The following is a 24910-nucleotide window of genomic DNA, read 5'->3' as shown; positions in this document are numbered from 1 at the left end:
AATATTTTGGCTGTAAGCCATCAACCGTTCTATAAATGATAAACCTGCAGTGTGAGATCGTCATGTTTAGGAGCAACATTAATTCATTACATTACCCAAGTGACATTAATATATGTAATAGTTTCCTGAGATTATCTAAGTAAATAGTGTATTGTGAGATCATCTTTGCAGCATAAAGAACAACATACTACCATGTATTTTAAAAGTATTTGATGTCACCTTGGAGTTGACATAGGACTGCTTTAATACAGGAGTGGGCACCACACCCATTTGCAGAACATGACAGGTAACAGGTATCAAGATACAACCACAATTACAAATTATGCTATAAGGGTGAGATTCTCCGGAACGTCCGCAAGCCACTTTGCGGCAGAGATTTGACAGAAATTTCTGCTCATTTTTTCTCGCACCCCATAGAGGTGCAAGGGAAAATGAGCAGAGATTTCTACTGGAATTCCCAGCATTGTACTCGGCGTGATGTCCACACGCCACATCGCCAGCATTTACATTTTCCCCCAAGAGTTTCTTCCATTTTTGGAATTTGGGTAGAGAACCTGGGATATTTTTATAGTTTTGAGTTTGTTTTATACTTCTGTCATTATTTAAATAAATTCCTTTTTACATAGTGCCTTGTGAATTATGAATATTCTAAAGAGAACTAAACCTACACCGCTTCCACAACTCAGGAGATGTCTCCCTGCCAAGACCGGTGCTATAGCACTGGGTACCTTTTGATGAAGCTTCAGTTTACTACTTCTCACTACACTATTGGATGGGTGTGGCCATGACATGGAATTGGTGGTCCACCATCCAATTCTCTCCCCATCCATGTAGCACCCAGCGACATCACCTCGTAGCACCATTCTCCCAGCCTTTTGATGACATTCTAGAGCAACAGCGTGATGTGTATAATATTATCACCACAGAGCCTGACAGCTGCCTCCCCTACAAATTAAGAAAAAGCAGGTAAGGGGAGACCTGTGCAGATTTTTTTTCACACAATTAAAACCATCCTGCTCTTCCCCATTGTCAGCCAAAGAGGAAGGGGTGTGTTCAGTTCAAATACCCAGGCAGTCGGCACCTAGTTTGGGGGGTGCTGCGCGGAAATTAATAACCCTGGTGCTCTAGCCTCTGCCTTAGGTTACATAGTTGTAGTGCCAGCCCTCCTCCCTACACTATATATATATATATAAATACCAATGACTGCAGAGGCAGACTTGTGCTTGCTTCCAGACAACTCCTGCTGTGTCATAGGTCCTCTCTTTAAGTTGAATGTAAAGTTAATTACTTGGGATGTCTCACATTTATGATTTGGTTTTTATTAGGGCTATCTGAGGGTTAGACTTATTTTAGGTTTAGTCTTACTATTTTTACTTGAATCCGGAGATCTTGGTCAAATAACTTTAAAGAGGAATGTAACCTCTATAAAACAAAGGGTCATTTATCTTCATAGGAGAGTAGATGGTTGAGATAAAACCTATTTCATGGTCTCCTCTATCCATGTTCTGTGGCTAAGAAATATAATGGTGGGCCCAGGGCAATCATCTTTTTTTAGTAATTTATTAAACTAGCCCTGGATTGGCACCTTGAAAACAGTTGGTCTCACTCATTTTAGTAACTTTACCATTTACATTGGTTGTTCATTATCTACATATATAAACATTGTTTGATCTGTCTTTTGTGCAGAAATTGAAGGCTGGTAATGCCCATGCATGGGCAGAGGCTGACCAGATATGCAGGGAGTTGTAGTTTAACAGCAGCCAGAGAGCCACAGGTTGCCTCCCTCAAGTTTGAGACAAGCGGCATATTACGGGTTGTGGAAACATCTGGCCATTGTGAGCAGCCACACAAGCACTGTATACTTCTGCTAAATCGGGAAATTTTCAAAATAAGTCCAGAAGTGACTAGAGGTAATTTACATAAGTGCAAACACTGCAATATAAATGCTTTTTTGTGATGTCGTGCAGCTATTTTTTGCACAAATAGGCCTGTTGTTGGGAAGCAAATAGATTAACAAGGTGGCAGCTTGCGCAGAGGTGCTAAATTTTACATTCTTTAATTGGGAGACACTGGGTGGATGTGGGGCAACATTTTATTTGCACCATAAATTACTCCATTATGGTCAGCTGTGAAATTGTTAGCTCCCAATACAAATAATATAAAGTCAAAATGATGAGACTCTCAAGTGTTCATGTTTTTCTCTTGATCCTTGGCCCCTGAAACTGCTGTGCCCCATTATAATAATACAGTAAAATAATGAAAAGAGCAAGAGGGGGCAAACTCACACAGGGTATTTTCAGATAGAAGCAGATAAACCAAAACCTTAAATAACTGAGTATGTGTAAAGTATACTGCTACTACACATTCATTATTATTAGCATTTCTTTATTGTCTGCCACCATATTGTGCAGTGATGTACAGAGAATATTATACTATCCACCATTACAGTCTAAATTCATTAACACACACACATTAGGGTCCATTTTTGGAAGCAGCCAATTAAGCTACCAGTATATTGTTGGATTGTGGGAGGAATCCAAAACACTCGGATGAAATCCATGCAGGGTCCTGATTTTTTTTTTTCTAATAAACTGGACCGCTTCTAACTTGTACGATTTTATTAGAAAATATAGTACAGTTGTCAGTATAATTATGGGTGCCAAATCATCTCTCAGTGGATCCCACTTTTTAATAACACCTCCTGCACCAAACTTATTAGTTGCAATAAAATTCCACGGTTCCACAGTAAGCGAACACTTCATGCCTTGAGAGAAAATAACACACCGTCATCCTGTGTAATGTCCACTGTAGCAGGGAAAAACATACTAGTAGGTTAATTGACTGCTATTAATATTGACCTTTGTCTCTCTCGGTCTGTGTATGTTAGGGAAATTACTGACTGTAAGCTCCAATGGGGCAAGGACTGATGTGAGTGAGTTCTCTGTACAGAGCTATGTGGACATAGTTTTCACACATGTCACAGATATCCCTATTCTTACTCGATAAGTTGGGGTTTCTGCTGTTACACTATTGTTACACAGCTTAAACTGATTTAGCAGGTTTGGGTTTGGCACAGTATCTGTCCCAGCATGCCCTCAAATGCACTCAATGTGTCTGCAGCTCCTTTCATCTCACTAAACTCCCTTGGAACCTTGTGTAGAGAGTGTCCCTTACTCAGGTCAGCTGGTCTCATTTGGAACACAACTCTGATCAGCTATCCAACAAGGTCTCTGTTATCCCGAATGATGAATTTAACGCAAACACCAATCAATTAACCTCTCAAATTTCGGGTTAGGTGGGTTTTTAAGTTATCAGATGTAGATTTCCATCTGTCTTCTGGGATCTCTGTGACATAGTAACATAGTTGATTAGGTTGAAAAAAGGCACCAGTCCATCAAGTTCAGTCTCTTTTGGATCTCCTGCGATACCTCTATTATTTTTTAAATTGATCCAGATGAAGCAACCGCCAATCTGTTTCAATCTGGTAATCTCCTGACCCAATATTGCAGTCTTATTTCTCCCTAGATCCACTACTATCCTTAATTTTAATTAACGGTCGTATCCCTGGATAACCTTTTCTGCTAAAAAATTGTCTAACCCTTTTTTAAACATATTGATTGCATCTGCCATTACAATCTTTCCTGGCAGTGAATTCCATATCTTGACTGCCCTTGCTGTAAAGAACCCCTTTCTTTTGCTGGTTGTAAAACTTCTTCTCCTCTAACCTTAGTGGGTGACCGCGTGTCCTGTGTACAGTACTTGGGGTAAAAAGTTCACATGGAAGTTCTCTGTATTGACCCTTAATGTATTTGTACATAGTAATCATATCTCCTCTTAGACGCCTCTTTTCTAAAGTAAACATGCCTAAACTGGCTAACCTTTTCTCATAACTTAATGACTCTATACCCTTTATCAATTGTGTTGCCTTTCTCTGAACTCTTTCTAGTTACAAAATTGTCTTTTTTATAGAGTGGTGCCCAGACCTGTACAATTTTATATAGTGGGGAAATTACACTGTCTTCCCTTGCATCAATGTCCCTTTTTATGCATGCCAATACTTTATTGTGCCCTTCAGCTGCTGCTTGACATTGAGCATTATTATGAAGTCAACTGTCTACGAGCACTCCCAAATCCTTTTCAATTATAGATTCCCCTAAATTTATCCCATTTAATTTATAGATTCCGTGCTTGTTTTTGATCACTAGGTGCATAACCTTACATTTATCTATGTTAAACTTCATCTTCCATTTGGCCACCCAATCCTCCAGTTTATTCAATTCCTGTGCAGAGAAACTAAATCTTGCTCTGATTTTATTGTTTTGCAGTTTGGTGTCATCTGCAAAAAAGGAAACTTTGCTCTCTAAACCATCACCAAAGTTATTAATAAATATATTAAAAAGCAGTGGCCCCAAAACGGAACCTTGAGGTACACCACATAAAACTTTTGACCAATTAGAAAATGTTCCATTTATCACAACTCTCTGTTCTCTATTCTCCAACCAGTTTTTGACCCAAGTGCAAATGTTATTTTTAGACCCAGTTCCCTTATTTTGTAAACCAACCTTTTGTGTGGCACTGTATCAAAAGCCTTTGCAAAATCTAAGTAGACCACATCTACTGTACTACCATGGGCTAAGTTCCCGCTGACTTCCTCTTAGAAACTAATTAGATTAGTTTGGCGTGACCTATCCCTCACAAATCCATGCTGATTCCCACTAATAATCTTATTTCGCACCAAGTTATCCTGAATACTGTCCCTTAATATACCCTCCATTAGTTTCCCCACTATTGATGTCAAGCTTACAGGTCTATATATCCCTGGTTGTGATCTCATTCCCATTTTAAACAGCATCTCCACACCTACTATCCCCTTGGTACTGAGCCAGACAAAATTGAATCTATGAAAACGAAGATTAGAGGTCTAGCTATTTCTGAGTTTAGCTCCATAAGAACCCTTGAGTGTATGCCATATAGAGCTTTATTTATCTTCATTTTATTTAGTCGTCTTTGACTTCTTCCTCTGTCAGCCAAGTATTAATTAATGGTACGATTGCATTTCCATTTTGATATATTATTTGTTTCTCTCTAGTAAATACTGAAGAAAATGATGTATTTTCATTATCATTAATTAATCTACCCATCTCACTTCTAAGGGGTTCTATATTGTCTTTTTTAATCCTTTTGACATTTATATACTTGGACAAACCCTAAAAAGTTTATTTTCACTTTTGCAACTTGTTTTTCATTTTCTAATTTAGCCAATCTATTTTCCTTTTTGCATGATTTATTAAATTTCTTGTAGATACAGGAAGATGCCTCAGTCCCTTCAGACTTAAACAATTTAAATGCATGCTTCTTCCTTTCCATTTCTTCCCTTACCTTTTTATGTAGTCACATTGGTTTAGACTTAATTATTTTACATTTGTTTTCCATAGGAACAGGGCCGGACTGGGACTAAAAATCAGCCCTGGCATTTAAAGCACACAGGCCCACGTGTTGTGGGCTCCATGCACTATAGTGTGGCGCACTGATGCTGGCGCAGTACAACATGATGTAGTATGAGTGTGTGTGTGTGGAGGGGGTGTTTATTTCTCCTAATGACCCTCAACATTACATTATTAGCTCCCCAATTACATCAATAAATACCATGACAATACATTACATTACAGCGTCCAGCATCACCCCCCACATTACAGCATCCAGCGTCACCCCCCACATTATAGCAATACCCTCTTCTACTTATTAGCAATACTAAGCACCAAACACCTTACAACATTGCCACCAGCACGCCACCCCATACTACAGCAATCAGGGCCATTTTAACAACATTATGGGCCCCCGGGCAAAGCAGTGCACCGGGGCCCCTAGATATAGATATATACAGATACAGATATAGATATATAGAGATAGATAGATGTACTTGCTCAGTGACCCTTGAAGGTTTCTTTTGCAGGTTTTTTTCTTTTGCAGGATTATTTATTCTCATTAAGAGCCATGCCTATGGGGCCCCCTTGCCCGTGGGGCCCCTGGGCAGCTGCCCATCGTGCCCAATGGAAAAGATGGCCCTGACAGCAATACCACCAATTATACAGACGCCACTGTAGGAAACAATGTTTTGCTTTTTTAAAATCTCCCACAAAATAGCAACAACAAACAGAGTACTTACACACACATATAGGTAACAGGTACCCTTTTCCCTCAATTAAATAGTAATGGCAGAATTTTCATGAATCATTCCACATGAAATAAAACGAACATATATCTAAAAAAACCATAACTATTGAATGATCAGTTGAACCCACACAGCCGCATTAAAAGTATTTCCATCTACAGCAAAATGTCAGAGAAAAATATTTTTGTTTTACTACAGTAATTGGATATGCGTCTTTTCTATTCATTTTAAATAACACAGTATATAAATTAAGGGGGATAGAGGAGGTGGGTGAGAAATAATTGGATGTGATCCATCAGTTTGATTAGATAGGAAACATTTAGATTATTTACCTGGAGACGTCTACCCCCTTGACTCACAGGCAGGGCTGACAAGAAGAATTTTGGGCCCCGATACAGCAACTTCTTTGGGCTCCCATCATATTCAACAATGAAAGACTTGCCTTTGGCAGAAGTTCATATGATGCCACACCGTAGTGTGCCCAGTTCATATTATGCCACATCGTAGTGCCCCAAGGTCATATTAGGCCACATCGTATTACCCTCAATTCATATTTGGTCATGCAGAAGTACCCACAAATCATATTATGGCATAGTAGTGCCCCCAAAACATATACCATACAGTAGTGCCCACAAATCATATTATGTCACAACAGTGCCTCCAAATCATATTATGCCACAATAGTGACCCCAAATAACATTATGCCATAGTAGTGCCCCCAAATCATTAGTAAAGCTCAGACAAAAACTCATTCACAAATAAAAATTGGTACAGCATATCAGATACTCAGAGTGTGAGTCCCAAGAGCAGCTTAATACATCATTTACAATGCAAACAAAAATAGATATATTGACACAATTACAGATAAAATTTATGACAAGCAATGTTTTTTCCTCTTAATTAAAAATCTCTGTACAGATAAATATGCAAAAAACATTACAGCGCAATAATGAGCAATACATAGTGTTAAACATTATTGGATACGCTGTAGTGTCCCCAGTTCAAGAAAGGATGGTTAAAAACATATTGCACACGAGAAAATATATGAACTTACCTGATTATGGCATCCTGTGTTCTGTTCTTCTACTGGGCGAGGAGGGATCAGCAGCTGTCAGCTCACACAGGCAGTCGGGAGCAGGAATAGAGGGCAGTGGTCAAAGCAGAAATTTAGGAGTGGGGGTATAGAAAATATAAGTGAATGGAGTATGAAGGCTTGATTTTTTTTTTTTTTTTTTTTTTTTTAACACTTGTCCCCTCTGTGCATTTCCATTCTTCATTATTACTTGTGTTTTATGATAGCTGCATCAATGACATTCGAATTCTTAAGATGTCTCTCCCTTTACACTTTCTTTTACCTATGCCCCTGCACCATGTTCTCCTTTGTCCCTCTCTCCTTTCTCCACTGGCTCTCACACATCTTCCTGTACCACCTACTCCCCTGGCTCTCTCACACGTCTTCCTGCACCCTCTACCCCCCGGCTCTCTCACTCCTCTTCCTGCACCCCCTACCACCATGGCTCTCTCACTCCCTCTCCCCCCGCCCCCTTCCCCCTGGCTCTCTCACCCCCTCTCCCAGCACCCCCTTCCCCTTTGGCTCTCTCACCCCCTCTCCCAGCACCCCCTTCCCCTTTGGCTCTCTCACCCCCTCTCCCAGAACCCCCTTCCCCTTTGGCTCTCTCACCCCCTCTCCCAGCACCCCCTTCCCCTTTGGCTCTCACCCCCTTTCCCAGCACCCCCTTCCCCTTTGGCTCTCTCACCCCCTTTCCCAGCACCCCCTTCAGCTCTCACCCCCTCTCCCAGCACCCCCTGGCTCTTACCCCTTCTCCTAGCACCCCCTGGCTCTCTCACCCCCTCTCCCAGCACCCCCTTCCCCTTTGGCTCTCTCACCCCCTTTCCCAGCACCCCCTTTGGCTCTCTCACCCCCTCTCCCAGCACCCCCTGGCTCTCACCCCCTCTCCCAGCACCCCCTGGCTCTCTTACCACTTCTCCTAGCACCCCCTGGCTCTCACCCCTCTCACAGCACCTCTTCCCCTTTGGCTCTCACCCCCTTTCCCAGCACCCCCTTTGGCTCTCTCACCCCCTCTCCCAGCACCCCCTGGCTCTCACCCCCTCTCCCAGCACCCCCTGGCTCTCTCACCCCTTCTCCTAGCACCCCCTGGCTCTCTCACCCCTCTTCCCCTTTGGCTTTCTCACCCCCTTTCCCAGCACCCCCTTTGGCTCTCACCCCCTTTGGCTCTCTCACCCCCTCTCCCAGCACCCCCTGGCTCTCACCCCCTCTCCCAGCACCCCCTGGCTATCTCACCCCCTTTCCCAACACCCCATGGCTCTCACCCCCTTTCCAAGCACCCCCTTTGGCTCTCTCACCCCCTCTCCCAGCACCCCCTGGCTATCTCACCTCCTTTCCCAGCACCCCATGGCTCTTCCACACTCTTGACCCCCGCCCCCCCGAAAATCGCGGCACCCCCGTGACACCCCCCCCCCTGAAAATCGCGGCACCCCCGTGACACCCCCCCCGAAAATCGAGGCAACCCCGCGACCCCCCTCGAAAATCGTGACACCCCCGCGACCCCCCGAAAATTGCGGCACTCCCCCAAAAATCGCGGCCACCCCCAGACCCCCCGCCCCCCCTCTTCAGTAAAAACAAAACAAAACATGAAACTCGCCACTGCACAGCATAACGTGGGAGGGACCTGAGGAGCGCGCAGCAGAGGTGGCTGGTTCCTGGGGAACCAGCTACCAAAAAGACGGGGGGAGTCGGGCCGGCCCATCCAGCCATCGGCCCTTCTGGCATTTGCCAGAAGTGCCAGATGGCCAGTCCGGCCCTGCATAGGAATGATCTTATAAGTGTATTTTTCCAACAACACAATCTATCACACAAGTATAAACTATTCAATTATACTTTCAGTTGCCATGAAAATCAGATAACTTTGCGATCATATAAACAGTACACATAAATTCATACAAAACATACAGTACTGTTCAACAGGCAAGATAATCTATTAACCACTCACAAAGGCAATTTCCAGTTTATCCAATTTACAGTTTTCATTTCTGCTCTGAATTAACTTTTTTCAGTTAGACATATATATATGTTAGGTGCTGCCATAAATCTCAGCTCAGCGGTGGTTTGTACTGCATGTAGTTGCCACTATCTTCTACCTCTGGTGTGCACTCGGTTTGTTATACAGGTAGGATGTAGCTTCCTTCTTTGCCAGGCACTCATATGACCGCAAATCATTGGGACTGGCCAGGAAGCTTCTTGAATCATTTATCCAAGCTGCTGATCCTACTGTATGTCTTTGCTGTATCACTTGGCTCCTGAACCTTGTATTGTGTCTGGAATACTCTTCACTGGTGCCTCTCCCGACCTTCAGCGAAGTTTACTACTATATCACTGTTCCCATCTATTCTTGGGACTCCTGCTATTAGCCATGCAAGTCTCCTGTATACCCACACAGACCTGGCACATATTTAAGTTCCTACTACTGCAAGTTAAGTCCTGGGGTCATCCAAGTACTGATGAATATACAGCGCTTTTATGAGATTAGTGGCAGTTATAGGTGAAGACCTCACCAAGCTGGTTCTAGAAACTCATTAAGTGTCTGGCATCTGTTCTAACAGTATTACTACTTACTATTTACAGACACACCATAGCAGATATCCTATATATGGAAATCATACTCTGTACATATAATCTCCTTCCAGCAACACAGATTGTGCTATATATATGTAGTACAGTAAAAGCTTTGTTACACATCACAGGGAGCATAATACTTATATCAATAAACATTGTACTCAAGCTTCATTTAACATGTTATATGTGTCACGGTCTTAAGCGATAGCAGGTCTTTACGATGCGAATCCTAGGGTTCATACAGTTTAGTGCTACTTCAACAGGATGCGGAGTCTAACGAGTAGGCGGTGTTCACTAGGAACCGCCGCAAAGCAGTATGGTCTTGGCTGCGCTGCTCGCAGGTCGCAGCCCCTGCTAGAGTACTGAGCGAGACCCTCTTGGGAATTTAGGAGACAAGGGACAGCCAATAGCGATGAAGGGTTGATGAAATACCGGAACAGCTGAAGGAACATCAGCTCTGTAGACAAGTAGAATAGCAGGTACTTGGTTGGAGCGTAAGCTCTGTAGACAAGTAGAATAGTGTGTACTTGGTTGGAGTGTAAGCTCTGTAGACAAGTAGAATAGCGGGTACTTGGTTGGAGCGTAAGCTCTGTAGACAAGTAGAATAGCAGGTACTTGGTTGGATCGTAAGCTCTGTAGACAAGTAGAATAGCGGGTACTTGGTTGGATCGTAAGCTCTGTAGACAAGTAGAATAGCGGGTACTTGGTTGGAGTGTAAGCTCTGTAGACAAGTAGAATAGCGGGTACTTGGTTGGAGCGTAAGCTCTGTAGACAAGTAGAATAGCAGGTACTTGGTTGGATCGTAAGCTCTGTAGACAAGTAGAATAGCGGGTACTTGGTTGGAGTGTAAGCTCTGTAGACAAGTAGAATAGCGGGTACTTGGTTGGAGCGTAAGCTCTGTAGACAAGTAGAATAGCAGGTACTTGGTTGGATCGTAAGCTCTGTAGACAAGTAGAATAGCGGGTACTTGGTTGGATCGTAAGCTCTGTAGACAAGTAGAATAGCGGGTACTTGGTTGGAGTGTAAGCTCTGTAGACAAGTAGAATAGCGGGTACTTGGTTGGAGCGTAAGCTCTGTAGACAAGTAGAATAGCAGGTACTTGGTTGGATCGTAAGCTCTGTAGACAAGTAGAATAGCGGGTACTTGGTTGGAGCGTAAGCTCTGTAGACAAGTAGAATAGCGTGTACTTGGTTGGAGTGTAAGCTCTGTAGACAAGTAGAATAGCGGGTACTTGGTTGGAGCGTAAGCTCTGTAGACAAGTAGAATAGCAGGTACTTGGTTGGATCGTAAGCTCTGTAGACAAGTAGAATAGCGGGTACTTGGTTGGAGTGTAAGCTCTGTAGACAAGTAGAATAGCGGGTACTTGGTTGGAGCGTAAGCTCTGTAGACAAGTAGAATAGCAGGTACTTGGTTGGCGCGTAAGCTCTGTAGACAAGTAAAATAGCAGGTACTTGGTTGGAGCGTCAGCTCTGCAGACAAGATAGACAGAATAGAGAGCAGCCACGTCTAGGCACCAAAAGGCAACTGAGGAACAGGCACTAAGTGAAAAGAGGAGGTGCCTTTTGTAGTTGGAGCCAAAATTGCGTGGCCAATGAAAAAGCAGCCAGAGGTTTTAAGAATCGCGGGGTCTGCGCATGCGAATCTGAGATGGCGGCGACTGGGGTGAAGCGGAGCGCTGGAGAGAGGTAAGTTTGCCGGGGGTCGGGTGAGCTGCCCGATACCCCGGCGAGTGACAATATGCTTGTTAGATATAATATTCAATAACATAATATTTACACATATATTATAAAAAAATTAACAGTTGATTCAATACATTTTCAAGTTTCCATTATGCTTGATTCTTTGCCTGGTTTAAAGATGCATACCTCCCAACTGTTCCAATTTCAGTGGGACAGTCTGGAATTGCGGACCTCAGTAGGGGCATAACTTCTACTAAAAGTGGACTTTTTTAGTTGATTGGAGTAGGGTTTTGACGGATTAGGTGGGGCTTTTTGGGTCTTGATTTTGGGAACTATTTAGATGTATATAGTAGGTACCTTTCTTGTGTATGGGTGTGCATGCGTTTCCCAGGCTCTTATCATTAATTGCATTATTTTTATAATGCTCCAATAGCCCATGTTCAGGCTGCCTTGTGTGCATTACTGATTGTGTTGGGCCATATGTGAGTGTGGGGGATGGATGAAGAAAGAGATAAATATATTTAATCCTGTCCTTTCAGAAGTCCATGTAGAAAGATTGTAAAAGTAGTTTGTTTTTCCTTGTGTGTGTGTGTGGGGGGGGGGGGGGGCAGAGCATTTTGCAGCGCATAGTCATTGTTCTATTGATGTGTAAATTGCGAGAGTGTGTGTCTTCCATCCTAAACAACTGTTTTTCAACATTTGTGTACAACAAAGACAAAATGGCTACCATGTGGTTGGGGAGAGGTGTAACTTGAACAAAGCATTTGTAGGTGATAGGGCATAGACTTTGGAGAGTAACAAAACAAAATCAAAATCATAACAAAATTCCTATCCCTCTACTAATACCGAAATCTAAAATTAAAATCGGATCCATGCCTAATCTCTAATGGCATTTGTGGGGCCAGAACAGTACATCACCGGTCCCCATAGTAAGATTTGGGTAGGGACTCTGCGATGCTGTTCTCTAAAAAGAGCAGAGTTGAGTCCTCTGAAAAGAGTCAGGTGGGGCCCTTGGGGGCATCGCCAAGCACCCCTTACCTCAGAGGCCCCTTAGTGGCTGCACCCCCCTGCAGTTCCACCACTGGGCATGAGATAAGAATGTCTACTGTCTCCCCAGCTATATAGCCTTACAATCGAGCACTTTGCAATTTCTATTAGGAAGTGCCAGGACATTATGGGACTCAGAATTGCTGAAAAATAATTTAAAATGGCATTTTTGCAAATTATTTTCACTGTCCATTCCCTTGTAGTGATCAAAGTCGATCATAAACACCTTAACATAAACTGCTCCTAATAACCTTTATCTGCTAATCTTCTCTGCTCTCTGACCAAAAATATTCAAACAGACCTAAAGAGAGGGAACCTCCAGCATTTTACCTGGTAAAATAGGATTAGTATACTTAAAATGAATATACTGCCCCATATATTATATCTAATGCAAATGGGACTCATGCAGAGTTGGTCATAAAATGGCATTAAATTACTCGTATTTCCCATATGCAGAGCCATCTTGAGATGTGTCCTCCTCCGTATCAGCAGCATGTACACCTGGTTTATGACAAGTCATAATCATCAGTGAGCATTTGTCCCTGCTATATAGCCAATGCAAAATATATGCCTCCCAACAGGCGTTTATATTGTTGTTTCTTCAGGTCTTTATGAGCCGCATTTATGTAAACACGCCTTTGCTGTACCCAGCCAATGTTAGAATGCCCCTTCCCTCCACTGTCCCGCCTCTCCAAGCGGGATAGTGGAGGGAAGGGGCAATCTAGCTTAAGTGGCAAGATCATACAAATCTGCATAACCACATATACTTGCATCCGCATATACGTGCATCCACTTTCTGGCCATGCACAGAGAGATTTCAAGCAAGATACGCTACTGAAACTACATACCACTCTGCATCAACCCCCATGTGTTCTAAATTTATCTTGCCAAATAAAGAAGCCTGACTGAAAATGAAGATGCTAGTGCAACTTGGAATGTCAGACTTACCTGGCTATTATCAGTCAGCACCTGTAAAAAATAAAAAAAAACCCTGAAGTGTACAGAAGATCATAGGGATCAATATCACTAGTTCAGCTCACAAAATGTTTGTCAATTTTTTATTTTTTTTTCAAAATCAATACAGACATTGCAAAATATTTCCAGGTACACTTTGCAAGTAGGAAGGTATATGTAAGCATGTTATATATGTGCAGTCCAAGTGGACTTTGGTTCACAACAATCTCCATCTTTACATGTTCATTGAACATCGTTATAATTCCATACTTTTGATTTTCAAATGCTCTTCCTTGCTAAATGCTAACTTACTAAGCTCAGAGAATAAGAAAAGATAGTGAGAATGGCATATTATATGCAGAGTAAGAGAAATGTTATTAGACAATTGGTTATGAAAAAATAGGGATATTTCCAGTGGCTAGAGCTTTGAGAGGCAAATCTTTAAAATCTGGGACTGTCCCTGGGAATTAGGGACTGTTACTAAGTATCGTGAACATAGAGAACGTAGTTATTTATAAGGTTTAACCCATCACATAATTTTGGGGAATAAGGCCAGGAATAACTGCAGTGTAAATATGGTATATCAAATGAATCCATTGATAAATTGAGCTACTAAAGTGTAAAATGTGAAGTCAGGGAGTATGTTGTGTGTGTATTCGGTGACTCTGCACATCCCGGTATTAGAAGTTAGCATTTTCACCTGTGTCTAGGATGGAGTTTTGAGACCTGTATAGACTTTTAGGAACCGCTCAGCATGGTGTCTGGCTCAAGGATGTGCGGACTTGACTATATTTTATATAGACAAGTGTAAAGCAACGGGCATGGTGTATGGTGTTACAACCCCTTAATCTAATCCATACCTGAACTGCACTTTTTAGCCATGTTGTTATCAGGAAGTATCAGTGATATAATTATAACATCTCCTTGGAAAAGTACTCCAGGTATTAAATTCCACCTCCACAGGGAACACTCAGGAGTTGAGCGAATTAAACTATCATTGTTATTTCTGTTTGCTCCCTGTTGTCCACTAGTGAGCTCTACAGCCAGCCAGGAGCCTGACCCAGCAGAGGTTACCTGAGGGAAGACACATGGGGAGATAGGGGAGGGGGCTGGATAATGTAAGCTGCTCACCAATCGAGACCTTTTGCAACTCCCCTGGACAAGCAGATTCCAAGGTGGGATTAGGAGGTAATAAAAGAGGCTACCCTGGGAGCTGGACGTGTGTAACTAACTTTTGGCAAAGAGGTGATGCTCTGCCAGATATGCGCTGTGGAACATATCTCACTGGATTTATTTGAACTGATTTCCTCATTTGTTGGACCTGCTATCATTATGGGGCTGTGCTGTATTTAATCCTGTTCTGCAGAATAAACCATCCTTCTATTTTTCCCCTAATACCATGTCCGAGTGATTTGGGAACCAAATCCTCACATTTGGTGGCAGCGGTGGGATTTAGGGGTGACCGCATATCGCGCCAACAATACTTTCCAAATCTCCTGTAAGTCTCTTCCTTGCTCCGGGCTCAGGGTATGGTATGCTTCCTGCGCTCGGCCCCTCAAACTAGGTATCAAATATTTTGACCACTCCGCCACAGGTATATCATGCATTGCCATCATAGACTCAAATAACTGAAGGTGAGTGTCAATGTCCGTGGCTGATTCCACAAAGTGCGGTACATCGTGCTATCCCAAACGCGGCATCTATCTTCCTTCCAATACTGACACTGATGCCGCTGCAGGTACCACAACCGCTCTACTCAGCACTGCTCCCAATACTGCTGCCCTCGTGCGGCAGCTCCTGGTCCAAGTACATCCAACCAAATCTGCAGCTGTTCTGTGTTGTTGTCGGTTATTGCAGCTGCCCGAGTTGTCATCCCCCCGGTTCCATTACAGAGTTCCTCTGACGGGTCCCGAACCACGTCCTCCTCTTCCTCCTCCTCACCAGGGTTTTCTACGTCCCACTGAGCCAATGTTTCGATTAGGGACCCCCTGGTATCTGTTGAATTGATTTCATTTTGTCTTGCCTGACAAAGTTCCTACAGGATTCCTTTCTTGGTGTGTCTGTATGTTTGTGCTGCTGTCTCCATTCTGCTGTGCCTTTCCATTTCAGTGCTTGTCACTGAGTGATCCCACCGCTTGCCACCAAAAACAAGAATAATTCAGTTTCAAATATGCCACTTAAAATCAATAACAGTAGTGATCAGCCACATATCAATAGCATGATGAAGGGAAGCTCATATGTCAAATTAAGAATTCTCCCACACCGCGAGGCCTGTTTGGTATCAATAGATGGGTAAATTCATAGGGGATCTATTAATAATACAATTGGGTCTGTTTGACACGCCACAGAAAAGTTAGGTTACATAGTAGAATTGAGTAGTAAATCAGGCAACATGCAAATAGTGATTATAAAAAGTGTCACAGTCCACAATTCCCCTGGTAGTGGGGAAAGGTGTAAAGGTGTCTTTAAAAAGCTGAGACCAGTTACAAGAAATTGTCAGTTTCTTGGGGATCAATCTAATCGAAGGACTGTCTATGTTTTCTGCTTACCCCCAGATTATAATACGTAAGTGATGCTCTGTACTTTCATCCAATTTGTTTTAATAACGGTTTGCAATTTTTTATTTTTATGTCCAATCTTCATATACTTGTTTTTTATTCTCTGTAAGCATTGTACCTTTTGAATATTAAAACTAACCATTTAATAGTTCGGTCCTTATTGCTCTAAATGAATTCATTGCCTGTTTAGAAGAGACAGATTGCTTGGCTGGATTAACTCTTTAGAAACCAGTGTGTGAGGAGTTAACTGTTTAGCTACCAGAGCAGAGAGTATGCGCAATTGGGTGATTAAGTCATAGGTTTGCTACGGACCTTATACGTAGATGGTGGCAGTTGCTGAGCGGTGTGGAGCGTATGTGTCTTGGGAAAGGGACCAGCGAAATCTGTAGCCTGAAAGAGAGGCAAGTGTTAGGTTTAGGCTGGAATCCTGTGTGTTCCCTTACAGTAAGCTTCCTAGTCACAAGTTCACAGAGGGCGGTTTGTGACAGATAAAGGGATTCAGGATCGGTTTCCTGACAAAATAGAGGTGATCTATTGTATAAATGGTGGAATATATGATAAGATATTAAATCAGGGAGTGGCTAGAGGGGCTCATGCCTGACACTAAGTATACATTGACATGGGTAACTTGGAGATCTCTTGTTACTTAAAAATCTTGCTCTTCATATTCAGACTTCAATAACAGTAATTTGTCATTACAAATCATACCATTTTTTTTTAGAAGACTTTGCATTTTCAGGAAATATCATGGGATTTTTTTTTAACCCAAGACCAGAATGCAGAGTAGTTTGTGGAATGTGGCGCAAAAGCGGAAAATAATGCATTTTTTTCATTTATTTGCTGAAAAAATAGTTTGGCCAACATTTGAAAAGGAAGATTTGTCATACATTTCTGTATAGCTGCAGGTATCCTGACAAGAATGGTACCCCATTTGAAAAAGTTAAATTAGCATAGCAGCTGTCAGCAGTAAAAATATGCAAGTACGATTTTTTTCTGTAATTTAAATAAAGAACATTTTTTTAAAAAATAACATGTGAGATGAGTTCCTTTGTAAAGAGCACAGATATACAAAAACAGAAGCAAAGTATGGTGTGCATACAGTGTAAGAAATTAGACAACCTATGGCTACCTACCTTTCTAACCCAGGTCTGGAATGCACAGTAGTTTATAGAATGTATCACAATAACTATTTCATGTTTTTAATTATTTACTACATTAATGTTGAACATTTCATTTGTAAAGTCACAATGTGTGTGCACCACCTCATAATTTCATGATTTATCTGTAACCCTTTAACTGCATGTAGAAAGTGAGTTCTGTTTGCCCTTAGGTTTCAATGGATTACAAATGTAACTAAATGTCTTTAGTAAAACACATAAAAGGGAAAATGAACGTAAGCCCATACCCAACCCAATGACTTGGCTTGAGCTAAAGGAATTCGGGGTTTGGAGTGACCTTACAAATATTCAAATAGTGAGTAGTCTGGGAGCATCAGTGGTTAAGGAATGGAGATAATTACAGTATGGTTAACCATTGTGGTAGTTCTGCATATTTTATCTAATATACTTTTGGAAACTGTTTGGTGAAGAAAGTAGAGTGAAGCTTTGCTGTGTGTAAGTAAACAGTACACATCACATTATCCATTCCAGTAGACCTTTGTTAGGGCCTTGAGGAATCTCTGTCTTCTGTTTCAATATGTGAAAGTTTGTTCGCTATCTGTAACTTTTTATTGTGCAAAACTGCGTAATATGTGGATGCCTTACAAGTTGTAGGATAGGATAAGATAATAATTATGTACAAGAAAACTATAACTAATAATAAGTAATGGTTAAAATTGATGTTCTACTTAAGATTTCTGATTTTTTTTTTATATTAGATTATTATCAACATCTTTTTTTTGTAAGGCGCGACATAACACTGCAGCTACAGAGGGTATAACAAATCCTATGTAAAAACAAATCATACATAAGTTGGAAGGCGGTCTAGCCTTAACAGAGCTAGAAAAATATAAACGGACATGCCTCTTGGATCAACTAAAAGACTGGTACTCATCATACCCATTAAAATCTTGGGTCAGCTCGCTAAAGCTATGAACATAGTATTCCCCTTGACTAATCTCAAGGATCCCAAGAGAGGAGAGGCGATTCAGTAATGATATACCGAGCGACCATTATAGACACACTACATGAATGGACAAAATAATAGCCCACACAGAAGAAGTATCTCTCCCTTCTCCTCAACGATAAGGCTTGCTGAATTAATCCCTGACATAAACCTGAATAACTGGCATAACAACTGGATCATTAACCTACTCCAAATTTAGTTCCAGATACCCACACACAACTTTTATAAAAAAAACAAAAACCTTAGGGTGAGACACTGGCCACAGAAACATACCAAACTGGACTCTAAAATAAAACCATCCCCACCACTTTTACTTTCTAAACTTATATCTCAGACTAACATTGGTGACATAACATTTTGGCATAGATTCATATTGACATTCAAGGTAGATGGTTAAATTGTAGTACAACACCAGTTGATAGCTTTACAAAACACGTTCACACAGACAGAATGGGACTAATTCAGTAATTGTTACCACATGTCTAGCTGTATTAAACCATACAGAAGTGATGGTTAAAATGCTACATAGATTATATGGTAGATTATACTTGACCCTTAATAAACTCCATAAGATTTGGCTGTATATTTCCAAATATTGTTAGCAAAACGGAGACATTGAGGGAGACCTATTCACACTGAGCACTCCAGAAGGTGTGAAATATAAGTCTTTGCTCTGATTAAACAAGTGACCGGTCCAAGTTGCAAATCTGGGGGGGGGGGGGGGGGGCGTGTGATTTGCGTTATCACAGCCTGCCCCATCTGTGGCAGGGACATGATGATGCAATTTTCAGTGAAGTAACATGGATGCAAATAAAATGACTAATAACATATCCTACACAAAAAAATTCAGCTTAAGAAATTACAAAAACAAACAAGAACAAGGGCCCTGTCTGTGGGAGCTTCCATTCTAGAGGAAGGGATTAGAAAGGCAATAGGGGCAAAGGTGGCATTAAGCATAGTGGTCAAGGCAGGTAGCAGGGGAGGTGGCGGCTAACAGTCAAAGTTGCAGCAGGAAGGTAGGTTGTAGTGGAATGAGTGTAGGTTGAAGAGGGTAAGTATATTGGGCAGGGGAGGTAAGGTAGGATTGGAGGGAGAGGATGATGCGGCAGTGTGGAAAGCAGTTAGTGTAATGTGGGTAGGAGTACAGTTGACACAGATGAATAAAAGAGTAGACATACTGCAAAATGAGATATGACCGTAGACAAGTAGACCAAATGGCATGATTCCGATTGGAGGGAACCTCTTGCAGTGAGCATAGTAAGCACCATATAGCATGGTAAGTAGAAGGTGTGTTTCCAGGCTCCAGTCCAAGGACCCAGTGCTGGGTAAAAAATATAAATGTGCACGCCACCTGGATAGATGAGTATCCTAAGAATCTGCTGGGCAGGTGTAGATGAATTGCAGTTATTCCTGTTCCTTGTTGCAGGTTGGCATTTGACAGTCTGAGGTGAACATGTCTTTAGACTTTCCAGTGAGCCGAGTAGAGTAGAGAGTAGCCGTCAGGGATGATCATTGTGCTGTGTAGGCTGCAAGCTGTAGTACAGAACCACCAAGCAGTTCAGGGCCCGGTGTTGAAGGCCACAAGTAGTAGTTCAGGGCTGGTGCACAGTGGAGGCCGCAAGTAGTTGAAGGACACAAGTAGTAGTTCAGGGCTGGTGCACAGTGGAGGTCGCAAGTAGTAATCCATGGTCCAGTATCAGAGGTGAGTAGACCACAAGTAGTGTTCAGGTCCAGGTGCAGTGCGCATATGCAGATAGAGCTGTCCCGGTTGGAGGTTATTGAAATCATGAGTAGTGAATTTGAAAATTTGGGAAGGGAAGTAAATGCAGGCCGTATATCATGGTCGGTCAGGCCACTAGTAAAAATTGTAGTCCAGGTGCAGTAGGCAGGGATATATTGGGAATGTGCCTGCTCAGAATCGGGGTGCAGCTGAGGATAAGAGGGCTATAAGGTGTACAGAAAAGCTCATATGTATGGGGATTAGTAAGCTAAGTGGAGGGAGCTGGCAGATACACATCCAGTCAGGACAAAATCTTTCTGGATTTATGCACAAATGGCATTTATACAGCACAGAATAAGTTGATGTAGCCACAACAGCGATTGTTAGTCAATAGTTTGATTAATGTTGTCTACTCTGATATTTGGAACATTTCATGAGCTTCCCATATATGTTCTCTAGTAGTAAGCTAGCTTTACTTACTTAGCTCTAGTATGGTTTGCTACTAACTAGGACTATGAAATTGTATCACGTGTACAAATCGCATGTACTGCTGGATCTGCTTATTGAATGGAATTCCATACATCTGCTGTCTCCACCACCAGTCCCAATAATACTCTTTCATCTTTTTTTTCTGTTTTCCCTGGATACATGAAAGCCTTAATAAAAAGCTAATGAGTAAAAAAACAAAAACAAATCATATATAAAAGCGGAACAAGTACATACAACGTTGATGAAGATGGTGTGGGTGTGAGGCAAAAGGTAAAGAGGATGGGCCTGATTCACTAAGGAGAAGGATTACATTTGATCCTGGACAAACCATGTTACAATACAAGGGGTGCAAATTAGTAACCTTTTAATGTAATGCCAACTTATGCAAGTGACAAAATTCTTTTGAAAGTAACCAGGCTAGAGAGAGAACGTTTTGAGGCGCTCTAGAATTATCTAAACAGTCTAGCCACTCAAGCAGAGCAGAAGTGAGTAATCCTGCCCTCTGAGATGCTAAACATATATTTTAAGGATATATAACTCACTTCGAAAGCCCTGTGTCATTCTGGGAATCAATCTGCACTGATTGAAAATGTAATTTCCTAGGGGTGTAGAGCCATGTGAGAGGTTTAAAATCTTCTGCCTTAGACAGTAAAGTGTGCATTTCTAAAGAGGATGCCAAATATACCTGTGCCATCCTTCTCAAAGTGTACTCAGTCTTAAACTAGTAAGTAGTGAGTCTGTTTTAATTCCTATTTTATTTCTGAAACTTATTTGTACAACTTATTTTGTATGTCTTGTTATTAACTGTTTTCTTACTAAGCCTTGAAAATATTTTCCAGATTAAATACATTTAATCTAGCATATTATCTGATTCTTTGCCAAGTAAGGCTCATGCTATATGTGTATGTGATTTAAGTGTGAAACATTAATAAGTGGTATTGGTGAACGCAAAGACGCCATAGTAAATCCCTCGTGGTGGCAGAAAAGGTGTATTCATTGGTAAGTGACTAAGGTGACTCCAGTCACGGCCAGCTGTTCAGATTGCTGTATCTGAGACAGGCTGGGCGTTCGTGACAAAATTACTGTCTGCTTTTTCATGTAGCACACATATATACTTGATAGCTTTATTTTTCCACTGAAATTTAGTGTTGATCTAGGACATGCCAACTCCAACTATAAATCTGTCCCCACATTTTAGAGTTATCTCCCCTCCAATGCAGCATGGTTTTGCACAGATGCAAATTTGCTTTTTTTTTTTTTTTTTTGCTTTGCTTAATGAATCGGGCCCGATATGTGTAAATCTGAGAACCAGTACACTATGTGGTCCAGGAACATAGAATTTGTGAGAAATTCTGAATAAAAGAATACTCGTGAAATTATAACTAAAATACCACTGTGAATATGAGTCTTGTCCAATTAGTTTCGGTCTGGTACACACACAACAGTGTTTATGTAAAAAAAAACCTGAATAATTGTTGGATGCATGCATGGGATGGAATATTTCTCAAACATGACATGCATCCTACCCTCCACTTCTACTAGTTGGAACGGTGATATTAAGGGTTTGAGATAGATTTTACATATAATTTACATTTAATTATCTCTTGGAGGTCATACTTGTTTTGCTCTAAAAAATGACTTTGAAAAATAGGGCTTATCCAGCATAGTGGAGGTATTGTACAACCATTTGTTGTTGTTTGTTTTGCTTCCACTATTTATGCAATTACACATAACTAATACATGCAAAAAGAGGGAGTACGTACAGACATCTGTGCAAGTGCATACTTATTCAGGAGACTGATATGGAAGAGAAAGGGGAAGCATTTGTATCTTTGTAAGTCACAAGCGGGCTGGCATGTATTCGATCTTAAAGTTTTTTTAGTTAAGATATATGGTAATAGTGTGTATTAGATCTTTGTTGCTTGGATAATATTTTTATATATACATACATATAACTCCAACCTACATAGTTTCATGGGATCTTCACTCTAAAGGTTGCTTACTTAGATACTTAACTCCTGCATCAGGAGCCTACCTACAAGTACCATGCTTACAGGTAACCGGTAGTGGTCACATTACACAAGTGCTGGGCATGCCCAACTCTTCGCAATGTTCTAGAATAGGAAGAAAAGGCCTGATCCGTGCAATGGTGAAACAGTCCACTCAAAAGGACAGTTGGGACATATGAAAGTGGTGTGTGACATTGTACCAAGTTCCTCCTCCTTTTGTCAGTGAGATCTTGGGAACCCTCTACAGCTGGAAATCAACAGTGGGTGTGTATATACAGTATAAATAGAAAGTGTTAAGTAAGCAATAGAGAAGGGATAACAAAACATCTGGGTGGATGTGAGTGAATATGGAAAGCTGTATCTCCACAAATAAATAGAGATTATAGTGACAAATTTCTTTTTAAGAGCCAGCCTGAAAATGATCTGGCTTTAGTAATCCATGAATTTATCTAGTGAAAAGAGACTCCCAGAGATCGCAATAATGTCACGTGAGGGTTCATGTGTAATGCCACCCAGAGGCACCCTGTAAAATGTCTGTTTTTTTTAAATGAAAACCACAGAACACTTGTTTCTTCATTTTGATCCAAGCTCTGACTCCCCTGATAAAAAGATTGCCTCGACCCTCAGCCGGCATAGTCCAAAGGAACAAAGTAAGAAGTTGTATTACCTAGGCTAAAAAACATAATTTATGTGAAAGCTGTTTGTTTGTTTTATTTAACATCCGTTACATAATTCAGCCCAGATTGATGTAACTGGGAAATAAGGAAGTGGGGGGGACAAGACCGTATGTCTCTCAGGTTACATGGGGAATATTGGAGGTTTGTTGCTTGCTTAAACAATTTTTTTCTGATAGGCTGTATTTCTCTTATATCTTTCAACAGTTTACGAGAAGAAAAAAGACTTCTGGAGCGTGAATATGAAAGAATCCCCAAAATTGGGGTGAGTAGGAAAAGTAATACACATTCGTAAATTGTTTTTTAAAAGTGCATGTAAATCGGACATATGTACAGTCGTATTAAACAAGGAGTGGATCTAAAGATATGTCTATTGTTCAATACAGGTCTAGGTCCCCTCTCCTCTAACAGACAACTGCAGAATACGTCCAATGTATATGTGAAATATAAAGTTGGAAAGAAGGCACAGAAAATTCAATTACTGTCACCTGTTAATAATATAGTCATTAATGACAAAACATAAAAAAGCCTGTTATTTTTTCTTTCCTTCCCCTCCCCTACATTTATTAGGATATTATTAATGTCTACTGTGCATAAAATGCATTTTTACAGTTGCTCCTGATTGCACATACATGTTCCAGCATGAATACATAGCAGTCATCACTAGTAATTGGCACAAAGATTAGACCTGTAGCTGGTGCAAGAGATACGGCAGAAAAACACGTACCTTTTGAGATCCCCAAAGCTTGAATGTGACGTTGCCTCATGCATTGTACATTGACTATGGGCATACGCCCATTGACTGTGGGCATACGCCTAATCCATTCTGCCCTTCACATCCTAGGCTGTAGTAAGATGTGCTCCAAGATTAAATGGATGTTGGTGCACTCACTGGCGTAACATCCTTTTCTAGGCATGCGCAGAGGGATTTTACACAATATATGGCGCATGTCTGTATTTACGTTCCTATATCTCATGCTACAGTCCAAAATTATTAAAATTATCCAAGCTAAACTTCTGGTTTGTAACATATAGGACTGTGAGAATAATATATGACAGTACATCGCAGCACAGATCAGCATACAGTGATACTGTAGGATATAGTAGTACTAGATGTGAGAGTAATATAGGGCATTACAGATCTGCATAGTGTATCACTGTACAGGATATGGTGGTACCAGGTGTGAGAGTAATATAGGGCAGTATATGGCAGCACAGTTCAACATACAGTTATACTGCAGGATATAGTGGTACCAGGTGTGAGAAATATAGGGCAGTATATAGTAGCACAAATCAACATACAGTTATACTGCAAGATATAGTGTCACTAGGAGTGAGAGTAATATAGGGCAGTACAGAGCAGCATATAGAGTATTACTGCACAGGATATAGTGGAACTAGGTGTGAGTGTAATATAGGGCAATACAGAGCTGCATACAGTATTGCGGTATATGATATAGTGGTACTAGGTGTGAGAGTAATATAGGGCAATACAGAGCAGCATACAGTATTGCGGCATAGGATATAGTGGTACTAGGTGTGAGAGTAATATAGGGCAATACAGAGCAGCATACAGGATATAGTGGTACTAGGTGTGAGAGTAATATAAGTTTGATTATTATACCATGTGTAGATTGGGCACCTTGGGTTTGTTTGCATCCCCTGACAATATTCTGCTTATGCCCTTAATTTCTGAAGCTCAGGTTATGTTAATAGTTGTAAAGCACATTTTGTTCTACTAAGGTAAGTTGTTTTTAAATGGCAATTTTAAGAATGCTTCTTATCATTATTAATTTATGTTTTTAATGATTACTGCATTTTACACAATGTGAAAACATAATTCTTATTGT

At 41.2% G+C, this 24910-nt stretch overlaps 1 protein-coding gene across 3 annotated transcripts in view; it reads left to right on the top strand.

Moving 5' to 3' along the window:
• CCDC146 (coiled-coil domain containing 146) overlaps positions 1 to 24910 on the top strand; it is a 165922-nt gene that overhangs the window by 76790 nt on the left and 64222 nt on the right. For all 3 annotated transcript variants that reach the window (XM_075208740.1, XM_075208738.1, XM_075208739.1), the window contains exon 5: positions 23268 to 23325. In XM_075208740.1, coding sequence (XP_075064841.1) covers positions 23268 to 23325 — 58 coding nt within the window. The remainder of the gene's footprint in view (positions 1 to 23267; positions 23326 to 24910) is intronic.

Source organism: Mixophyes fleayi, chromosome 4 (genome assembly GCF_038048845.1).
Source record: "Mixophyes fleayi isolate aMixFle1 chromosome 4, aMixFle1.hap1, whole genome shotgun sequence".
NCBI classification, from domain to species: domain Eukaryota; kingdom Metazoa; phylum Chordata; class Amphibia; order Anura; family Limnodynastidae; genus Mixophyes; species Mixophyes fleayi.
The sequence above is the reverse complement of the archived record's forward strand: the minus strand, read 5'-3'. Positions and strand labels throughout refer to the sequence as shown.